At 40.4% G+C, this 16,821-nt stretch overlaps 1 protein-coding gene across 3 annotated transcripts; it reads left to right on the plus strand.

Annotated features, from left to right (window-relative positions):
• Positions 1-27: 27 nt before the first annotated feature.
• On the plus strand, positions 28-14,436 carry SNRPB2 (small nuclear ribonucleoprotein polypeptide B2). Of its 3 annotated transcripts, none has more exons than XM_055307211.1 (7): positions 28-97; positions 2,003-2,092; positions 2,473-2,645; positions 6,466-6,606; positions 11,660-11,710; positions 13,136-13,224; positions 13,684-14,436. In XM_055307211.1, exons 2-7 carry the CDS (start codon positions 2,029-2,031, stop codon positions 13,841-13,843), a joined length of 678 nt encoding a protein of 225 aa, XP_055163186.1. In that variant the 5' UTR covers positions 28-97; positions 2,003-2,028; the 3' UTR covers positions 13,844-14,436. The 3 variants fall into 3 exon arrangements, with proteins under 3 accessions (XP_055163186.1, XP_055163206.1, XP_055163195.1); XM_055307231.1 differs by having other exon boundaries at positions 29-97; positions 2,007-2,092; XM_055307220.1 differs by lacking the exon at positions 28-97 and adding an exon at positions 115-1,157.
• The last annotated feature ends 2,385 nt before the right edge of the window (positions 14,437-16,821 follow it).

Below are 16,821 nucleotides of genomic sequence, written 5' to 3' on the forward strand. Positions count from 1 at the left end.
CGACTCGTCGGCGCTCCATTGAGGCGCGTGGAGCGTAACTTCCGGTAGTGGCTCCGTTTCCGGTTTTCGGTTCGTCCGGGACCAGCGCAGGCCTCGGGTGAGTTGGGACGTGTTCTCGGGTTCACTGTTTCCGTCCCCCTGGTTGCCGGCCGCCCCTCGGCCTGACGCCCGCTCGTGGGACCAGGGAGTGGACGCGGCGCGGTTGGTGGGGCCTTCAGGCGTCCCCTCCTGGGTTCGCGGAGGGGTTGGCGAGAGGGTGGGGGGGTTGGAAACCGACGCGCTGGTCCTGTGAGGCCCTCGGATTTAGAAGTCTTGTCTCTAGAGGGGACGGCTGGGATAGGCGGCCGCGTGGCCGCTTCCTGGGGCTTCGGTCGGCCGTGCCTGTGGCTGGGGAGGCAGGAGGCCCCCTTTGGGCTCCAGGCGCCCTTTATCCGGTGCACACCGCCATTGAACCTCGCGTGAGGCCCTTCGGAGCCTCCCCTTGGAGAACCTTGCCTTCAGTTTGACATTTCGCTTGTTTCCGTGACCGCAGCCTTTGCAGGTTTCAGCTAAGAGGGTCGCAAGCCTGAGAAGCGTTACCTTTCCCTTGTTCCCGAACAAATGCAGTGCCGATCTGTAGGCTTCTTCCCTATGGGTTTCCTTTAAAAAATATATATATATCTTATTTATGTATTCATGAGAGAGAGAGAGAGAGACAGAGAGACAGAGACAGGCAGAGGGAGGAGGAGGCTTCATGCCGGGAGCCCGACGCGGGACTGGATCTCAGGTCTCTAGGGTCACGCCCTGGGCGGAAGGCGGCGCTAACTAAACCTCTGAGCCACCCGGGCCGCCCCCCTGTAGGTTTTCTGTCCTCTTCACAGACGGGGGGTTTAAAATGGTGAAATGAAGGAATATGTGGGGCACCCAAGGAAATAAAGCAGAGTCACGGTTCGCAACTAAAAACAAGGTAAAAAATGAAACAGCAAAGTGTGTGTGTGAAAGAAAAGTGCAAACGACGAAGAGACAGACGAGGGCGGAATTCCCAGTCCTGCTGTTTGTTAGCTGTGACGTGGACAGGCCCTCCACGCTAGCCGTTGAGGACAGCTACTCGAAGTGCTCCCTGCCCATATGAGAGCTTTGCTGCGACGTCTTGTCATTTTGTCTCCGAGTTCTAGTAGGTAAATGCTGCTAAACCAGCCCCATTTTACAGCTTTGGGCCTGAGAGTTTAAGGAACTTGCCTGCTGTCAAGCTGCTGGGAGTAAACATAGATAGGATTTGAATTCAGATGAGGTCGGTACTAGAATCTGAGCTCCGTAAGCGTCATGTAGTACCGCTCTATCTGAGCCCCGTGATTTCAAGTGGGCTAGAGGTGACCGTAGAGTCAGGACAGCTGGTGATGGTGTATGTGAATTTAGTAGGCGTGAAAACACTTCCTAAGTGTGGACCCATTAAGTATTGCTTGGTAAACTTCGTTAATATTCTGTCTTAGTGATTTTTACTGGGCACAGATTTGCTAGTTTGTTTCTCATTTTTCTTAAAAATCCAAAGACGGCATTTTAAAATAATTTCATTAAATGGGGCACCTGGGTGGCCCAGTCGGTTAAGCATTGGACTCTGGGATCTCAGCTCAGATCTTGATCTCAGGGTGGTGAGTTCAAGCCCCAATGTGGGCTCCGCCTACCTAAAAGATAAGTGAATTAAATAATTTCATTAAAAACGTTATTTTGTTAGGCAGGTGAAGAAACTATTGCTTGCTGCGTGAAAAATAAATATGAAAATAAATGGATGAAATAATGTTATTAAAATCTGCCTAGGTACTTGGGCTCCACCCATGTTTTGAACCTGAAAACTGTTTTGTTTAAGAAGGAGGGATAGCAAGTGCTGGAGAGGTTTTGAAGACTACCGACAAACTGGAATTTTCTGACATTTGGGATTGAAAGGAAATTGTGTAGATCCCTGTGTTGTATCCTTACATAGTGTGAGTGAATGCTCTGCTTATAACAGTATTTACTGTCTTTTTAGGCAGTTTGAACAGTTTAACTGCAAACATGGATATCAGACCAAATCATACAATTTACATTAACAATATGAATGACAAAATTAAAAAAGAAGGTAAGTGCTTTTAAAAAAAACATTTGTTTACAACCAAAGTGCATTTAATTACTAGCATCTTTAAAATTGTGCTGCTTGAAAACTTCTGATGTAGTAATCTTTGTTAGTACCTGAAATAATGTCTTCTTTCTTTTTTGTGAGGATTTTAAGGCTTTTTAAAAACAACAATAGGTAGGGACTGAAAATCTGGTGAATATGTTTTCACGCATAGATAAAATGGTTTGAAACAACTTAAAATTAGATAGTATAATGTGATTTTATTAAAATATGTAACTTTGTATAAATAAGTATGGTGGGGGGCACTTGGTGCAGTGTCATTGTATAAAGAGATCTGTCGTTTCTTTCACAAATAAATTGTTTTCCCCTCTATTTTTGCTCAGAATTGAAGAGATCCCTATACGCCCTGTTTTCTCAGTTTGGCCATGTGGTAGATATTGTAGCTTTAAAGACCATGAAGATGAGGGGGCAAGCCTTTGTTATTTTTAAGGAACTGGGCTCATCCACAAATGCCTTGAGACAGTTACAAGGATTTCCATTTTATGGCAAACCAATGGTAAGATGATATTATTTTGGTTTGATCACTATTAGTAATATGTTAAGTTCGTAGATACACACTTGAAACTTTGGCCATTTCTTTTTGCTTTTAATTAAGTGTTAAAGCAAGTTTAGGTTTATTTTATTTACACATTTGGGTTTATAGAAAAGTTGTAGAGTTTATAATTCACTAGTTTATGTGAGTTCAGATAGGCAATAGCAAAATATATTGAAGTATACGATGTTTAAAAAATAGTGGCAGTATAGGCAATATTCTCATCTCAGGAACTAGAAGTTAACTCAGAAGATTGAAAAGAAATCTTTGTAAACTTGTAAAACAATACAAAACACAGAAATTATGGGTCAAATAGGAAATCAATTTGAAGTTTCAGAAAATCGCATAGTGAAATACCACATATCAGAAGCCGTCTGGCCTAGAAAAAGCAGTGATCTAAGAAAAATTCATAGTTTTGAATTCATAGGTTTTATTGACGAATAAACAATGAGCAGCATTGAAATAGTTATGCAAAGAAAATTTTAACCTCAGGAATGACATAGTGAGATTCGCATTTAGCTGCTGGGTGAAGACTGGATTATGGGAAGGCTGGGAGGCACTTGGGAACTCAGGAGGCCATTGGTGTAGGCAGAGATGGTAGAAGATTGGATTAGGGTGGAAACAGCGTAAAGCAAGGGGTTCCTACATCTGTGAGTACGGGGTACCTTGGTTATGGATTCCTAGTGCTTTTTCCTGAGACTTGGAATGGGATGAGAAGAAACCTTGAGGAAAGAGCCACGGCGCAGTTTCCCAGGCCGTGCATCCTCATTCTGATTCTGCCATTAACTGGCTGTTTGCCTGTGTTCATCTTTCACTACCTATAAAATGTAAGCCAATTGGCTGTCCTTGAGCTAATTCAGAGGTCAGCAAAAACCATATAGGACTGGGTAGTAAATATTTGAGGCTTTGTGGTCCACGTACAGTTTCTGTCACATATTCTTGTGTCTGTGCATGTTGTTAACAACTCTTTAAAAGTGTAAAAAAAAAAAAAAGTCCTTGATTTATAGACCATACAAAAACAGGCCATGGGCTGGCTGGAGTGTAGTGCCGATAACTGATCTAATCCCTTTATTTTAGAAATGAAGAATCAGGCTCAGCAAGGTTAATTGCCAGACTAGGTTATAATAATATAACATATGGCAGTACAAGGCCTTGAAAGCTAACCTGACACCCAGTATTATGGTTTTCCCCCACCTTGAAACTAGGAGTTGGCAATCTGTCCTAAAGGGCCAAATGGTATTTTAGGCTTTGTGAGCCAAATGATCTCTCCTGCAGCTGTTTAACTCTGCCTTTATGACAGCAAAAGCAGCCATAGGTGTGTGTAAATGAATCATTGTGGCTGTTTTAGCAATATCAAATTAGCAAGACCTAATTTACAAAAACAGGCAGTGTTGCTGTGGTCAGTGGTTGGAGGACCTTTATATATAGCACATTGTTTAGTTCGGGAGTGGGCACTTCTTCTCTGTTACTGGAGCAAGTTTTCCTTTTCTATCCAATTCCCTTTTTCCCGTAACTTCCCATCTGATGGGTACCAGCTGTGTGGAAAGCCTACATGCACTCTTTTTAATAAAAGTTGGAGTTTTCTGAAACCAGTTTGTCTGTCTTAGTAAGTACGAAGAAAAGGCATAATGGAGATTGCAGTTGGCAGGAACATAAGACTGGGTTTTAGTTTAAATTTAAAATTACGTTAATACAGGGGAATGATTTCCTGTAGAGGATTTTAGGGTTGTTTTGTTGAGTTGAAATGACAAGTTTGAATGTGCCTGTTTCTCAGATAAAGGAAAGCTAGAGATTGTTTGCTGTGTTTGGTGCTGGCTTCACTTTGCCAACTATTTTAAATCAATGGAAAAAGTCCAATAGACTGATAATGCATTGAAAGTATTTTTGAGTTCCATTTTCTGCCTTCAGGAAGATAGCAGATACTGCCAGATTTCCAGCATCCTGGAAGAGGAGGAAGAATATTCTCTGAGCTGTCTTGTTCTGTGTTCATTTAGGTGGTTAGTTGCTCCTATGTTTTAACTCCCAACATACCAGATCAGAAACAAGCAAAATTTGCTATAACTTGGAACTTACAACAAAGTTATCCTAATTCAATGATATTTGGTTTTTTAATGCCAAAAACACCTTAGTAATATAGAACCATCTTCCTGTTATGAAACCTTTGACATAAATGTAAGCCTTGCCCCTTTTCTAAGCTGCGAGTGTACTTTTTTTTTTTAATCCCTTATGGGTGTTTAGACCACATTTTTTCAGTATTGGTACTTTTGACATTTTGACCTGAATAATTCTTGTTGTAGGGGGCCGTCTTGTTCATTGTAGTGTTTAACAGCATCCCTGGTCACTGCCACCTGCCAGTAGCATAACAACTCAGAGCATCTCCATTCAATAGCACTAGTTATCCCCTGTGGGCAAAATCACCTGGGGTTCAGAACCAGTAGTGTAGACCAGCCATTTAAGAATGATGATTGAGATCAGAGATTTTCACAAGTGACTATGTGTTAAGGACAGATCACTTAAGATCTGTTCAGGTCAGGGAGAAGGTTGAAGACCTAGGGGAGATGAGAGGGAGTCCTTGGGACCAAGTCAGAATTAGTCTAAGTCTGTTCCTTCTGGTCAGATGGTGACATGCAAAACCAGCAGTTGCTTGCAGGGGTAAGTCCACTTAGGGACCATATGGTATAGCAGTCCAGGGCAGCCAGGGGTACTGAGCTTTGGGTATTGATGTGAAGGACAGCATGCTCCTCCTCTCTATTTCCCCAGTACACTCATCTCTAGCTGAAGAGAAAGACTTACTTTTGGTTTTGGCAGATTTACTGCTTTCAAACCCATGCTACTTTAGAAGGTCACTTCTTTCAGACTGAGAGGAAATTCATATTCTGTAAGGCAATTTTAGATAGTAATTTGTAGGACTCTTGTGTTTTGATATGATCAGAGAGATTGTTTCAGCTCATTCAGCTCCAGAGAAGAAATGCTTCCTAGAAATGGAAGTTGCAGTTTGCAAATAGATACACCCTAGAAAATAGTTTAACTCTTAGCAAAAATTTGGGGATGGGTGCTTGAATCTAGCTGTGTAATAATGCTTTAGACCAGGGCCATGGTATTCAGGGTGTAGGTTCCACCATCCACTTTCTGCTTGTTAGAAGTACAGAATCTCAGGCTTCACTCAGACCTGCATCAGAATCTGCAGTCTTACAAGCTCTCCGTGAAGTTCGGATGCACGCTAAAGTTTATGCTGGCATACTGTTCCTGCTGGCGGCAGGAAGAAGCAGCAGGTGGCCTGGTTGCACTAGCTGCAATGCCATCCTTTGTTTCTTTTCAAAGCTTTTTAAAGTTTAAGTTGTTGCCACTATTAGTCATTGCATTTACAAATTATAGATGGGGTTCAGAGGAAAATCATTCTGACACTTTAGTACTTTAACTGTGGAAATAATAAATTCCGTATGATACATTCCACAACTGATCAATACATCTTGACTCATTGAGCGTCCAAACTAAAGAGTAGACAACTTTCCCGTGCATTTTTCTGTTTTATGAAATTGAGAGCAACATTGGTGCAGATGTTTCAAAGTTCTATTTTTCCCATATGAGAATCTATGGGTTTTCTTCTAATAAGCATAGCACAATTTATTTTCATTTGGTGCTCAGTGTATTTGACAGATTTCCTTAGGGATATGTTTAAACCAGCTTGTCGTGTATTTGTGTAATGAAATTTGAAATATTAATGAAGAGTGTAAACAGCCTTCAGCATAATGAATAGTAACCTGTCTCCATATAATTAAAACAGCGAATCCAGTATGCAAAAACAGATTCGGATATAATATCTAAAATGCGTGGCACTTTTGCTGACAAAGAAAAGAAGAAGGAAAAGAAAAAAGCAAAAACTGTGGAACAGACTGCAACCACTGCAAGCAAAAAACCTGGTCAGGTGAGATGGACAAAGTTCCTAGGTTTGTTGGTGTTAAGAACATGATGGAGATGTCTGTTTTCCACTTAGGGATGGTCTTTGAGGTGTGTGTATGGTGCCTATGTGTGTTTGTTTAAAAGGGACACTTGTAAGAAGCTGGAATCAGTGGAGATCAAAAATTCCAATACTGGGCAGCCCAGGTGGCTGAGCAGTTTAGTGCCGCCTTTGGCCCAGGGTGTGATCCTGGAGACCCGGGATCGAGTCCCACGTTGGGCTCCCTGCATGGAGCCTGCTTCTCCCTCTGCCTGTGTCTCTGCCTCTCATGAATAAATAAATAAAACCTTGAAAAGAAAAGAAAATTCTAATATTTATATTTAAGCACCAAATTAAAATATAAACTTTTATATATGCAGATCTATATTAAACAGTTTTATTTGAATCTGTATAACCTTTTAGTTCCATCATTCTTCAAAATATGTTTTAATATCTTCAGGCTTATTTCTCAAGTTCTACTGCCCATAAATAATGTTGTAGGTATTATCTTTAATTTTGAGTGCTACACACAAAGCTGCTTTCTTTGAACAATTCAGAAATTTAAAAATCTAATTTAAAATAACAGGTAACAGTGAAATTATCATTCAAAAAATAGCTACTTCTGGATTGAAAGTGATTAGAAATCCAGTTCAAAAATTTGACTTTTGTCTAATTGTTTAAAAAAAAAAGAGACTGGTTCTTGGGTTTTGAATATATATTTCTCTATAATTTTATATTTGCATATTATAAATAGTTTTATGTATTTCTCCATAATTTTAGAGATTACAGGTTAAATTTTATGACACAGTCTTTAAAATTTAGACGAGATCTTTCAAAATTAACTGAAAAAGTTTGAGTCAGTAACGATGTAAATTCTTTTTTTTTTTTTTAATTTTATAAATTAATTTTTATTGGTGTTCAATTTACCAACATACAGAATAACACCCAGTGATCATCCCGTCAAGTGTCCCCCTCAGTGCCCGTCACCCATTCACCCCCACCCCCGGCCCTCCTCCCCCTCCACCACCCCTAGTTCATTTCCCAGAGTTAGAAGTCTTCATGTTCTGTCTCCCTTTCTGATATTTCTCACACATTTCTTCTCCCTTCCCTTATATTCCCTTTCACTATTATTCATATTCCCCAAATGAATGAGAACATACACTGTTTGTCCTTCTCCGGTTACTGTGGCCAAGTTCAAAAAGGGTGTTGCCTGAGTTCTCCTCTGGGATTTTGATGGAATCTTGTCTCACATTTAGATCTTTCATCTATTTTGAGTTTATCTTTGTGTATGGTGCAAGAGAGTGGTCCAGTTTCATTCTTCTACATGTGGATGTCCAATTTTCCCAGCACCATTTATTGAAGAGACTGTCTTTCTTCCAGTGGATCGTCTTTCCTCCTTTATCGTATATTAGTTGACCATAAAGTTCAGGGTCCACTTCTGGGTTCTCTATTCTGTTCCATTGATCTATATGTCTGTTTTTGTGCCAGTATCACACTGTCTTGATGAACACAGCTTTGTAGTACAACCTGAAATCTGGCATTGTGATGCCCCCAGATATGGTTTTCTTTTTTAAAATTCCCCTGGCTGTTTGGGGTCTTTTCTGATTCCACACAAATCTTAAAATAGTTTGTTCTAAGTCTCTGAAGAAAGTCCATGGTATTTTGATAGGGATTGCATTATACGTGTAAATTGCCCTGGGTAACATTGACATTTTCACAATATTAATTCTGCCAATCCATGAGCATGGAATATTTTTCCATCTCTTTGTGTCTTCCTCAATTTCTTTCAGAAGTGTTCTATAGTTTTTAGGGTATATTTTGAGAACCATTTGAATGGTAAATGGTTCTCCAACCTTTTATTTTCAGGTTGTAGGTGTCTTTCTGTCTAAAATGAGTCTCTTGTAGACAGCAAATAGATGGGTCCTGCTTTTTTATCCAGTCTGAAACCCTGCGCCTTTTGATGGGGTCATTAAGCCCATTCACGTTCAGAGTTACTATTGACAGATATGAGTTTAGTGTCATCATGATATCTATTTAGTCCTTGTTTTTGTGGATTGTTCCACTGAACTTCTTAAAGGGGAGTTTTAAGAGTCCCCCTTAAAATTTCTTGCAGAGCTGGTTTGGAGGTCACATATTCTTTCAGTTCCTGCCTGTCTTGGAAGCTCTTTATCTCTCCTTCCATTTTGAATGAGAGCCTTGCTGGATAAAGTATTCTTGGTTGCATGTTCTTCTCGTTTAGGACCCTGAATATATCCTGCCAGCCCTTTCTGGCCTGCCACGTCTCTGTGGAGAGGTCTGCTGTTACCCTAATATTCCTCCCCATGAAAGTCAGGGACTTCTTGTCTCTTGCTGCTTTAAGGATCTTCTCTTTATCTTTGGAATTTGCAAGCTTCACTATTAAATGTCGAGGTGTTGAATGGTTTTTATTGATTTTAGGGGGGGATCTCTCTATTTCCTGGATCTGAATGCCTGTTTCCCTTCCCAGATTGGGAAAGTTTTCAGCTAGGATTTGTTCAAATACATATTCTGGCCCTCTGTCCCTTTCGGTGCCCTCGGGAACCCCAATTAAGCGTAGGTTTTTCCTCCTTAGGTTCATTTATTTCCCTTAATCTGTCTTCATGGTTCCTTAATTGTTTATCTCTTTTTTCCTCAGTTTCCCTCTTTGCCATTAACTTGTCTTCTATGTCACTCACTCGTTCTTCCACCTCGTTAACCCTCGTCGTTAGGACTTCTAGTTTGGATTGCATCTCATTCAATTGATTTTTAATTTCTGCCTGATTGGATCTAAATTCTGCAGTCATGAAGTCTCGTGAGTCCTTAATGCTTTTTTCTAGAGCCACCAGTAGCTGTAGAATAGTGCTTCTGAATTGGCTTTCTGACATTGAAGTGTAATCCAGATTTTGTAACTCTGTGGAAGAGAGGGCTGTTTCTGATTCTTTCTTTTGAGGTGAGGTTTTCCTTCTAGTCATTTTGCTCAGTGCAGAGTGGCCAAAAACAAGTTGTATTGGAACACGGGGAGTATCACTGGTCCGTCTAGCTGGTCTTCTGGGGGAGGGGCCTGCTGTGCTGATTTTCAGGTGTTAGGACTTGGGGGAGCTGCTCTGCCCCTGCCTGCTGCCGGGCTCAGCGGGGGTTGTTTACCCCGTCAGGCCCCAGGAGGAACAGCCGCAGTTGCTATGGCAACTCTGGAAGCCTGGATTCAGCCCCTGCAGGAACTACGGGGCTCGGGGCTCTCGGTTCTCCCCTGCAGGGCCTGGAGGCTCCGGGGCGGGGCCGCTGATCTGCTCAGCTCGGGGCAGGAGCGTCCTCGTCCTCGCTGTCCTGGGCCCTCCCGGCCTCTGCCTGTCTCCGGGGGAGGCCGGATCCTGGGCTGTGTCCCCGCGCCCTGTGCCCCGGAGCCTGCGCTGTTGGATTCGCGCTCCCGCCCTGCAGCTCCCTCCCTGGAGCCGCTCCCGAGTCCCTCCGAGTCCCTCCGAGCTGCTCCGGCCCGCCGTGTGCGCTGCAGCCCTTAGGGACCTTAGGGACCTCTCCCGGGGCGCAGGTGCCTGTTAGTGTCCCAGGGAGCCCGAGGGCGTCCCCGCCCTCCTGGGTCCTGCCCCAGCTCCCTGCAAGCCCCTTTCCGCCCGCCCGGGAAGGTTGGTGCAGCTCCTGCTCCTCCTGGACGGGGCTCTCCTGTCCTGGGGACACTCGCCCCGGCCTCAGCCCGGCCCCTCGCGGGGCCCCTCCCCCTCGGAGGCCTTTTGTTTCTTTATTTCTTTTTCCCCCGTCTTCCTACCTTGATAGAAGCGCGAACTCTTCTCACTGTAGCATTCCAGCTGGTCTCTCTTTACATCTCAGGCCAAATTCGTAGATTTTCAGGATGATTTGAAGGTTATCTAGGTAATGTGGGGACAGGTGATTTGGGGACCCTGCTCTTCCGCCATCTTGCCCCTCCCCACGATGTAAATTCTTAATGTAAAATTAAAAGGAATAAGAAATCTTTCAAAAATAATACGGTTTTTTAAAGTTTTTTATTTTAATTACACTATAGTTAGCATAAGTGTTAACATTAGTTTCAGGTGTACAGTATAGTGGTTCAACAGTCCTGTACATTACTTCATGCTCATCACGATAAGTGCCCTCCTTAATCCCTCACACCTATTTGACTCATCCTCCTACCGTCTCCTATCTGGTAACCATCAGTTTGCTCTCTGTAGTTAAGGGTCTGTTTCTTGGTTTGTCTCTCTTTCTTTCTGTTTTTCCTTTGTTGGTTTTCTTAAATTCCGTATATAAGTGAAGTCGTATGGTATTTGTCTCTGACTTATTTCACCAGCATTATACCCCTAGTTCCATCCATGTTTTTGCAAAAGACAAGATTTCTTTTTCTCTCTTTTTTTTTTTAATGGCTGAATAACTCTCCATAGTGGTTATCTATCGATGGACACTTGGGTGGCTATTGTAAATAATGCTGTTATAAATTTAAGGGTGCATACATCCTTTAGAATTAGTGTTTTTGTATTCTTTGGTTAAACATTCAGTAGTGCAGTTACTGGATCATAAGGTAGTTCTATTTTTAATATTTTAGGGACCCTCCATACTGTTTTCCACAATTGCTGGACCAGTTTGGATTCCCACCAACAGTGCATGAGGTTCCTTTTCCTCTACATTCTCCCCAACGCTTGTGGTTTCTTATGTTTCTGATTTTAGCCATTCTGACAGGGGTGTGGTGACATCTCATTGTAGTTTTGATTTGCATTTGCCTGATGATGGGTAATGTTTGTCATCTTTTCTTGTGTCTTTTGGCCATCTGTATGTCTTTGGAGAAATGTCTGTTCATGTCTTCTGTCCATTTTTAGTTGGATTGTGTGTTTTTTGGGTGTTTTATCTGTTTGTATTATACTTTGGATACTTAACCCTTTATCGGTTATGTCATTTGCAAATATCTTCTCCCATTTTGTTGGTCTTTTAAAAATTAATGTTATTTTTATGCAGTTATTAAAATTATAAACCTGCTTTTTTAGAGCAATCAGAAACCTTAAATCTTTTCTATTTTTTTTTTTAGGGAACACCAAATGCAGCAAATACCCAAGGAAATTCAACACCAAATCCTCAGGTAATCTTTGTATCTATGTGGTGCTTGCTTTTTAAAATAAAATTATAAACCAGTGAGAATAATATACAACAACTTGTCACCAAAAACTGAAAATAATTCCTTATATAAGACATTAAATTATATTACACTTTAATATAGGAACTCACTTTTCAAAACATTTTAATTTTTTTGAGGGAGGGAAAAATGAAACCTGACTCTGTTCCTTGCTTTCCATAATGTTTCAGTGATGGAATCAAAATGACAGATTTTGAACTCTGTGAAGGCAGGGAGTGAACATTTTTATTTTCCCTAAAGTACCTGCAAAGCCCAGGGCTTTACAGATGGACAGGTGTGGGGAATTGGCCAGGTAGACGTGCTCTATTTCCATACCGGTTTGCCTAAAGCAGTGAACCATCTTTTCTAATAGAGCAGCGTTGTTTTAGAACTACCATTGATCTGGTTTCTGAGAACAAATACATGTCTCTTTATATAGAGTTTTTAGAAATCTCTTAGCAAATCTTGCTAAAGGCCTCAAGGAGAAAGATTTAGTGGTTCCTCTTGGTTCCTGGGATGCTCAACAGGATCCTTAAGGCCAGAGAATTCCTTGCACCTCAGAGCTTTCCTTCTTCAATTTGAAGTTATGTGTATTTTCCTAATTATCTACCTTTTCCTCCTTTGGAATCTTTCAGCAATTATAGTACAGTTTACAAATGCTAGCACTTATTAATTCTCTAAGCCTTAAGTTATTTTTTACACATCATCTTTTCTCTTTATGAAAGACAGAGAGCCTCTTAGGTACAGGACGACCCTGTCCCTATAGTTCCACATGACCGCAGGTCAGGATATCAGATAATTAGTTTAACATCTGATAATGTTTGTTTCTACTTATTTGGGAATAACTAGATGCTCTGTATATCTCATTTACTTGGAGAAAAGGTTAAAAGTCACCAAGTAGTGGCTTTAAATGGTAGTTCTAAATTTTGTTAAATGCTGGGAGACTGTAAACAATAATGCAGAGGATTAAAATCTGAGTGTTATTATTCAGGTAACCAGCTGAATATGGGTGATGCTGCTGCCTTCTCTAGTTTTGTTAGGATCTTTCAGTTATGTAACCCAGCTGACAGAGTTCTCCCATTACAACTGACTCCTGATGCTTAAAACTTAAATATTGTTTTAAATACTATTAAATACTTTCAAGTTAATTAGTTTTGTAATTGTCCAGATTTGTATCAGGTGATTTGAGTGTCTGCTGAGTTACCGTTCAGTTTATGTTAATTTCTCTGGTGTCCTTGTTTTTCGACTTTAGTGTTTGATGTAGTGCTACGATTTCATAGTCCTTAATAAACTGGAATGTCGCTCTCTGAAGTTCAGATTTTAATATAAGAGCTAAATGGCTTACTATACTTTTTGTACTTAAAAGCTAACTGCCTTTTTTCTTTATAATAGGTCCCTGATTACCCTCCAAACTATATTTTATTCCTCAACAATTTACCAGAAGAGACTAATGAGATGATGTTGTCTATGCTGTTTAATCAGTAAGTTTTTTCAGAACCAGTCTGTGTTGTGAAAGCCTCCCACCAGGACAAATAGCACTTCTGTGGGTTAAATCCGTTTGTGTATCACACAGCAGTAATTCCTATAGGTTCCTTGATTTGGTCTGGGATTAATCATGTGAGTTGAAGCCAATCTGCAGATTTAGCAAATAAAAAGCTAAATTACCTCTGATGTTTGAATAATTCTAATTGGTAAGTAAAACAAGAAATAAAGCTTAGATACAATGACAAGATTGAACTAGCTTATATTATACCTACATTTTTTCATGGTATTATTTATATTTTAGACTCTTTCACTCTATTCAGGATTCTTGGTAGGATATGATGCTTTTCCTAGACTAGTATCAGAAAGTTGCTTAACAAATTTAAACACAGAATAGACACTTATGTATTTGATATCCTTTATATATTTACATATATAAATTATTTCTCCTCTTATAGGTTTCCGGGCTTCAAAGAAGTACGTTTGGTACCCGGAAGGCATGACATTGCTTTTGTTGAATTTGAAAATGATGGACAGGCTGGAGCTGCCAGGGATGCTTTACAGGGATTTAAAATCACACCGTCCCATGCCATGAAGATCACATATGCCAAAAAATAACATATGGCATAGTTGTCTTTAAAGGACTTGGTGTTATTTAAAGTGTTTGTTTTGATAACATTTGGTCAGGCCATTTTGAATAGTTGGGATGTGGGTGAGTGAAAGAAATTTTTGTGAATTTTAAAAAATAACTTAGTTTTTGTTTAGCCTTATTGAGCTATGAAATATGAAGGCCTCAATTTTGTACAATAAACTTTGATTTGTATTCTATACATAATTCTACATTTATTCCATCGTCCTATCACCAAATGTTTATGCTAGTCTAGAGCACCTCTTAAGATATATAAAACTAATAAGATGCTTTCCTAGTATTATTTTGGAGCAACTAATGGCAGAAACATTTTTTTTTTTTTTTAAGAATTTATTTATTAGAGAGCATGGGTAGGGGGGAGAGACAAACGGAGAGGGAGAGAGCGAATCCTGAAGCAGAGTTCTTGCTGGGCAGGGAGCCCAATGTAGGGCTCCATCCCAGGACCCTGGGATCATGACCTTAGTCAAAATCGGATGCTTAACGTACTGAGCCCCCCATGTGCCTCCATTGAATCCTTTTAATAAAAGAGAATTGGATCAAGCTCTTGATTACATTTTCTGTAGTTATTTAATTTTTTTATTCAAACTACTACCCTGGAGGGTTTTTTGTTGTTGTTTTTGTTGGTGGTTTTTCTTTTTTTTTTTCTTTATTTCTTTTTTTTTGTTTTTTGTTTTTTTTGTTGTTGTTGTTGTTTTGAGTTGTATTACTGGTAAAAACAATGCCCTAGGTGTTAGGGGGAAATGAGACCTGGGCAGTATCTAAATTTTAATTTATACCTAAGGCTATGATTCAGGCATCTTTAGAAATGGACAATTTTTTGCATGTACAGTAAATTGACCATTTTTCTGTTTCAGTATTTCCTTGAACAGAAGTTTGAATTTGTATTCATTGTATACTTAATGGGAAGACTACTTTTAGACTAATGTAGATTTTTGTCCCATCACTCTTATGAATACATAAGGAGGAAAAAGCAAAATAGTTTTTTTTCCCTAAAGCTGCCACATTTAGAATCTGACTCTTACTTGTATAACTTTAACTTAGTTGTCAATTTCATATACTCCTGTAAAATGTATTAATTACTAGAAAGAGGACTGTGCTCTTGGGATGTTAGAGCAATGCCAGTTGGCTATTGCATTTTCTACTTCCTTACTCTCAGGGACTGTCCTTACCTTGTCTCTGAAAAGATTTCACAGATGCCCCTGCTTTGAGTGTCTGTATGAGAGGAAGTAGAAAGGTCAATATGGCTGGAGTGGGGAGAGGAGGGTGAGGGGGATATATAGGTCTTTTTAAGGACTTGTAACATAAACTCTGAAATGGGAAACTCGAGATTTTTTAAAATTTAGTTACAATAAAATTCATTTTTAGTGGTTTTTCGTGAGTGACCCAATTTGATGAGTTTTGACAATTGTATACAGTTGTGTAATAACCATAATGAAGATACAGAGTATTCCATCACCTGTCTGAAAGGAAGGCTCCCTTTGCAATCATCTCTTCACCAGCCCCCAACCCCACCCCTGAACCTAGGCAACCACGTTCTGTTTTCTATCACTATAGTTGTACCCTGTCTAGAATGCTTTTGGGGGTGTCTGGCTGGCTCAGTCTGTGGAGCACACAACTCTTGATCTCAGGGTTGTGGGTTTGAGCCCCATATTGGGTGTAGAAGATTACTTAGAATTTTAAAAACATTGTTAGAATGCTTTTGAAGTTCATCTCTATTGTGTGCAACAGGACAGTTGTAACGATGGACAGGCATTTGGGTTCTTTTAATTTGGGGCTGTATAAAGAGCTTATGAACATTTACATGCAAATCTATGGACATGTTCTGTCAGAAGATTTTGATCACAGGAGTGACACCTGATTACTTCTGAAAGCTTTTTATTTTGATACAATTTTCAATTCATATCAAAAATGCAGAAATCGTATGCAGCTCCCACAAATGTTTCTGAACCATTCAGAAATTCTGCTGCCTTGATCCTCTATTACCCCTTAATATTCAGTGTGTGTTTCCTAAGTACAAGACCACTCTGCTGCAAGACTAACTGCCATAGGACCAGCAAAATCAGGAAATAACATTAAGCCAGCATTCAATCTTAGATTTTGCTCATGTCCCAAAAATGACCCATAATTCCAATCCAGGATCATGCCACATGCATTGTCTCTTCAGTGTCCTGTCTGTCCCTTGGCCTGTCCTTACTTTTCATGATCTTACTGGTATGTAGAGATATCTCTATGTCTGCATTTGTGGCTGCATCTATATAATTATATTAAAGAATGTATAGCAGTACCTCTAACTGCAATCGGACAACACAGTTTATTCTGGGTTTCCCCCTTTCCTTCCTTGTAACTTCTCCGCTCCCAGTGATGGATGCATTTACTTATTTGCTTAAATCTCCTGGAATGTAATCAAACTCTGGAAAGCAAGGCTTCAAGAGGGAAAAGGGTAAGAGAAAAGGAGCTAAGTCCACTTTGAAGATGGGATGAAGCTGTGATCTTCAGCCCTTCCTCCCCTTCCCAGTCTGGGAGTTGCCAGGAGTTTCCAACGAAGTAGACGATGTGCCCATCTCATGTAGTGGTTCTCAACTTCTCAGTTTAAGGCTGCAGATTGTTTCCAAGTGCCCACATCTCATCTACACCCTGTATCAATTAAATCTCAATCTCTAGGTGTGAAACCCAGTCAGCAATATTTTTAAGGTCCTTAAGTGATTCCAATGTGAGCTAAGAACTAACAAAGCAGATTTCTATGTTTCAAAATAGGTTGTAATGATTAGTTCAAATTGTATTTTTCAAAGGCAGCACATTGATGAGTAGAAGATGGTGCAGGAATGGAAAGTGTGCAGGACGCCTGGGTGGTTCAGTTGCTTGTGTCTTGTCTCTTGGTTTCGGCACAGGTCATGATCTTGCGGTTGTGGGATCGAGCCCCTGCATCAGGCTCTGCTCTGCAGAGTCT

The sequence above is a fragment of the Nyctereutes procyonoides genome, unplaced genomic scaffold (genome assembly GCF_905146905.1).
Source record: "Nyctereutes procyonoides isolate TBG_1078 unplaced genomic scaffold, NYPRO_anot_genome, whole genome shotgun sequence".
In the NCBI taxonomy this organism is placed as follows: Eukaryota; Metazoa; Chordata; class Mammalia; order Carnivora; family Canidae; genus Nyctereutes; species Nyctereutes procyonoides.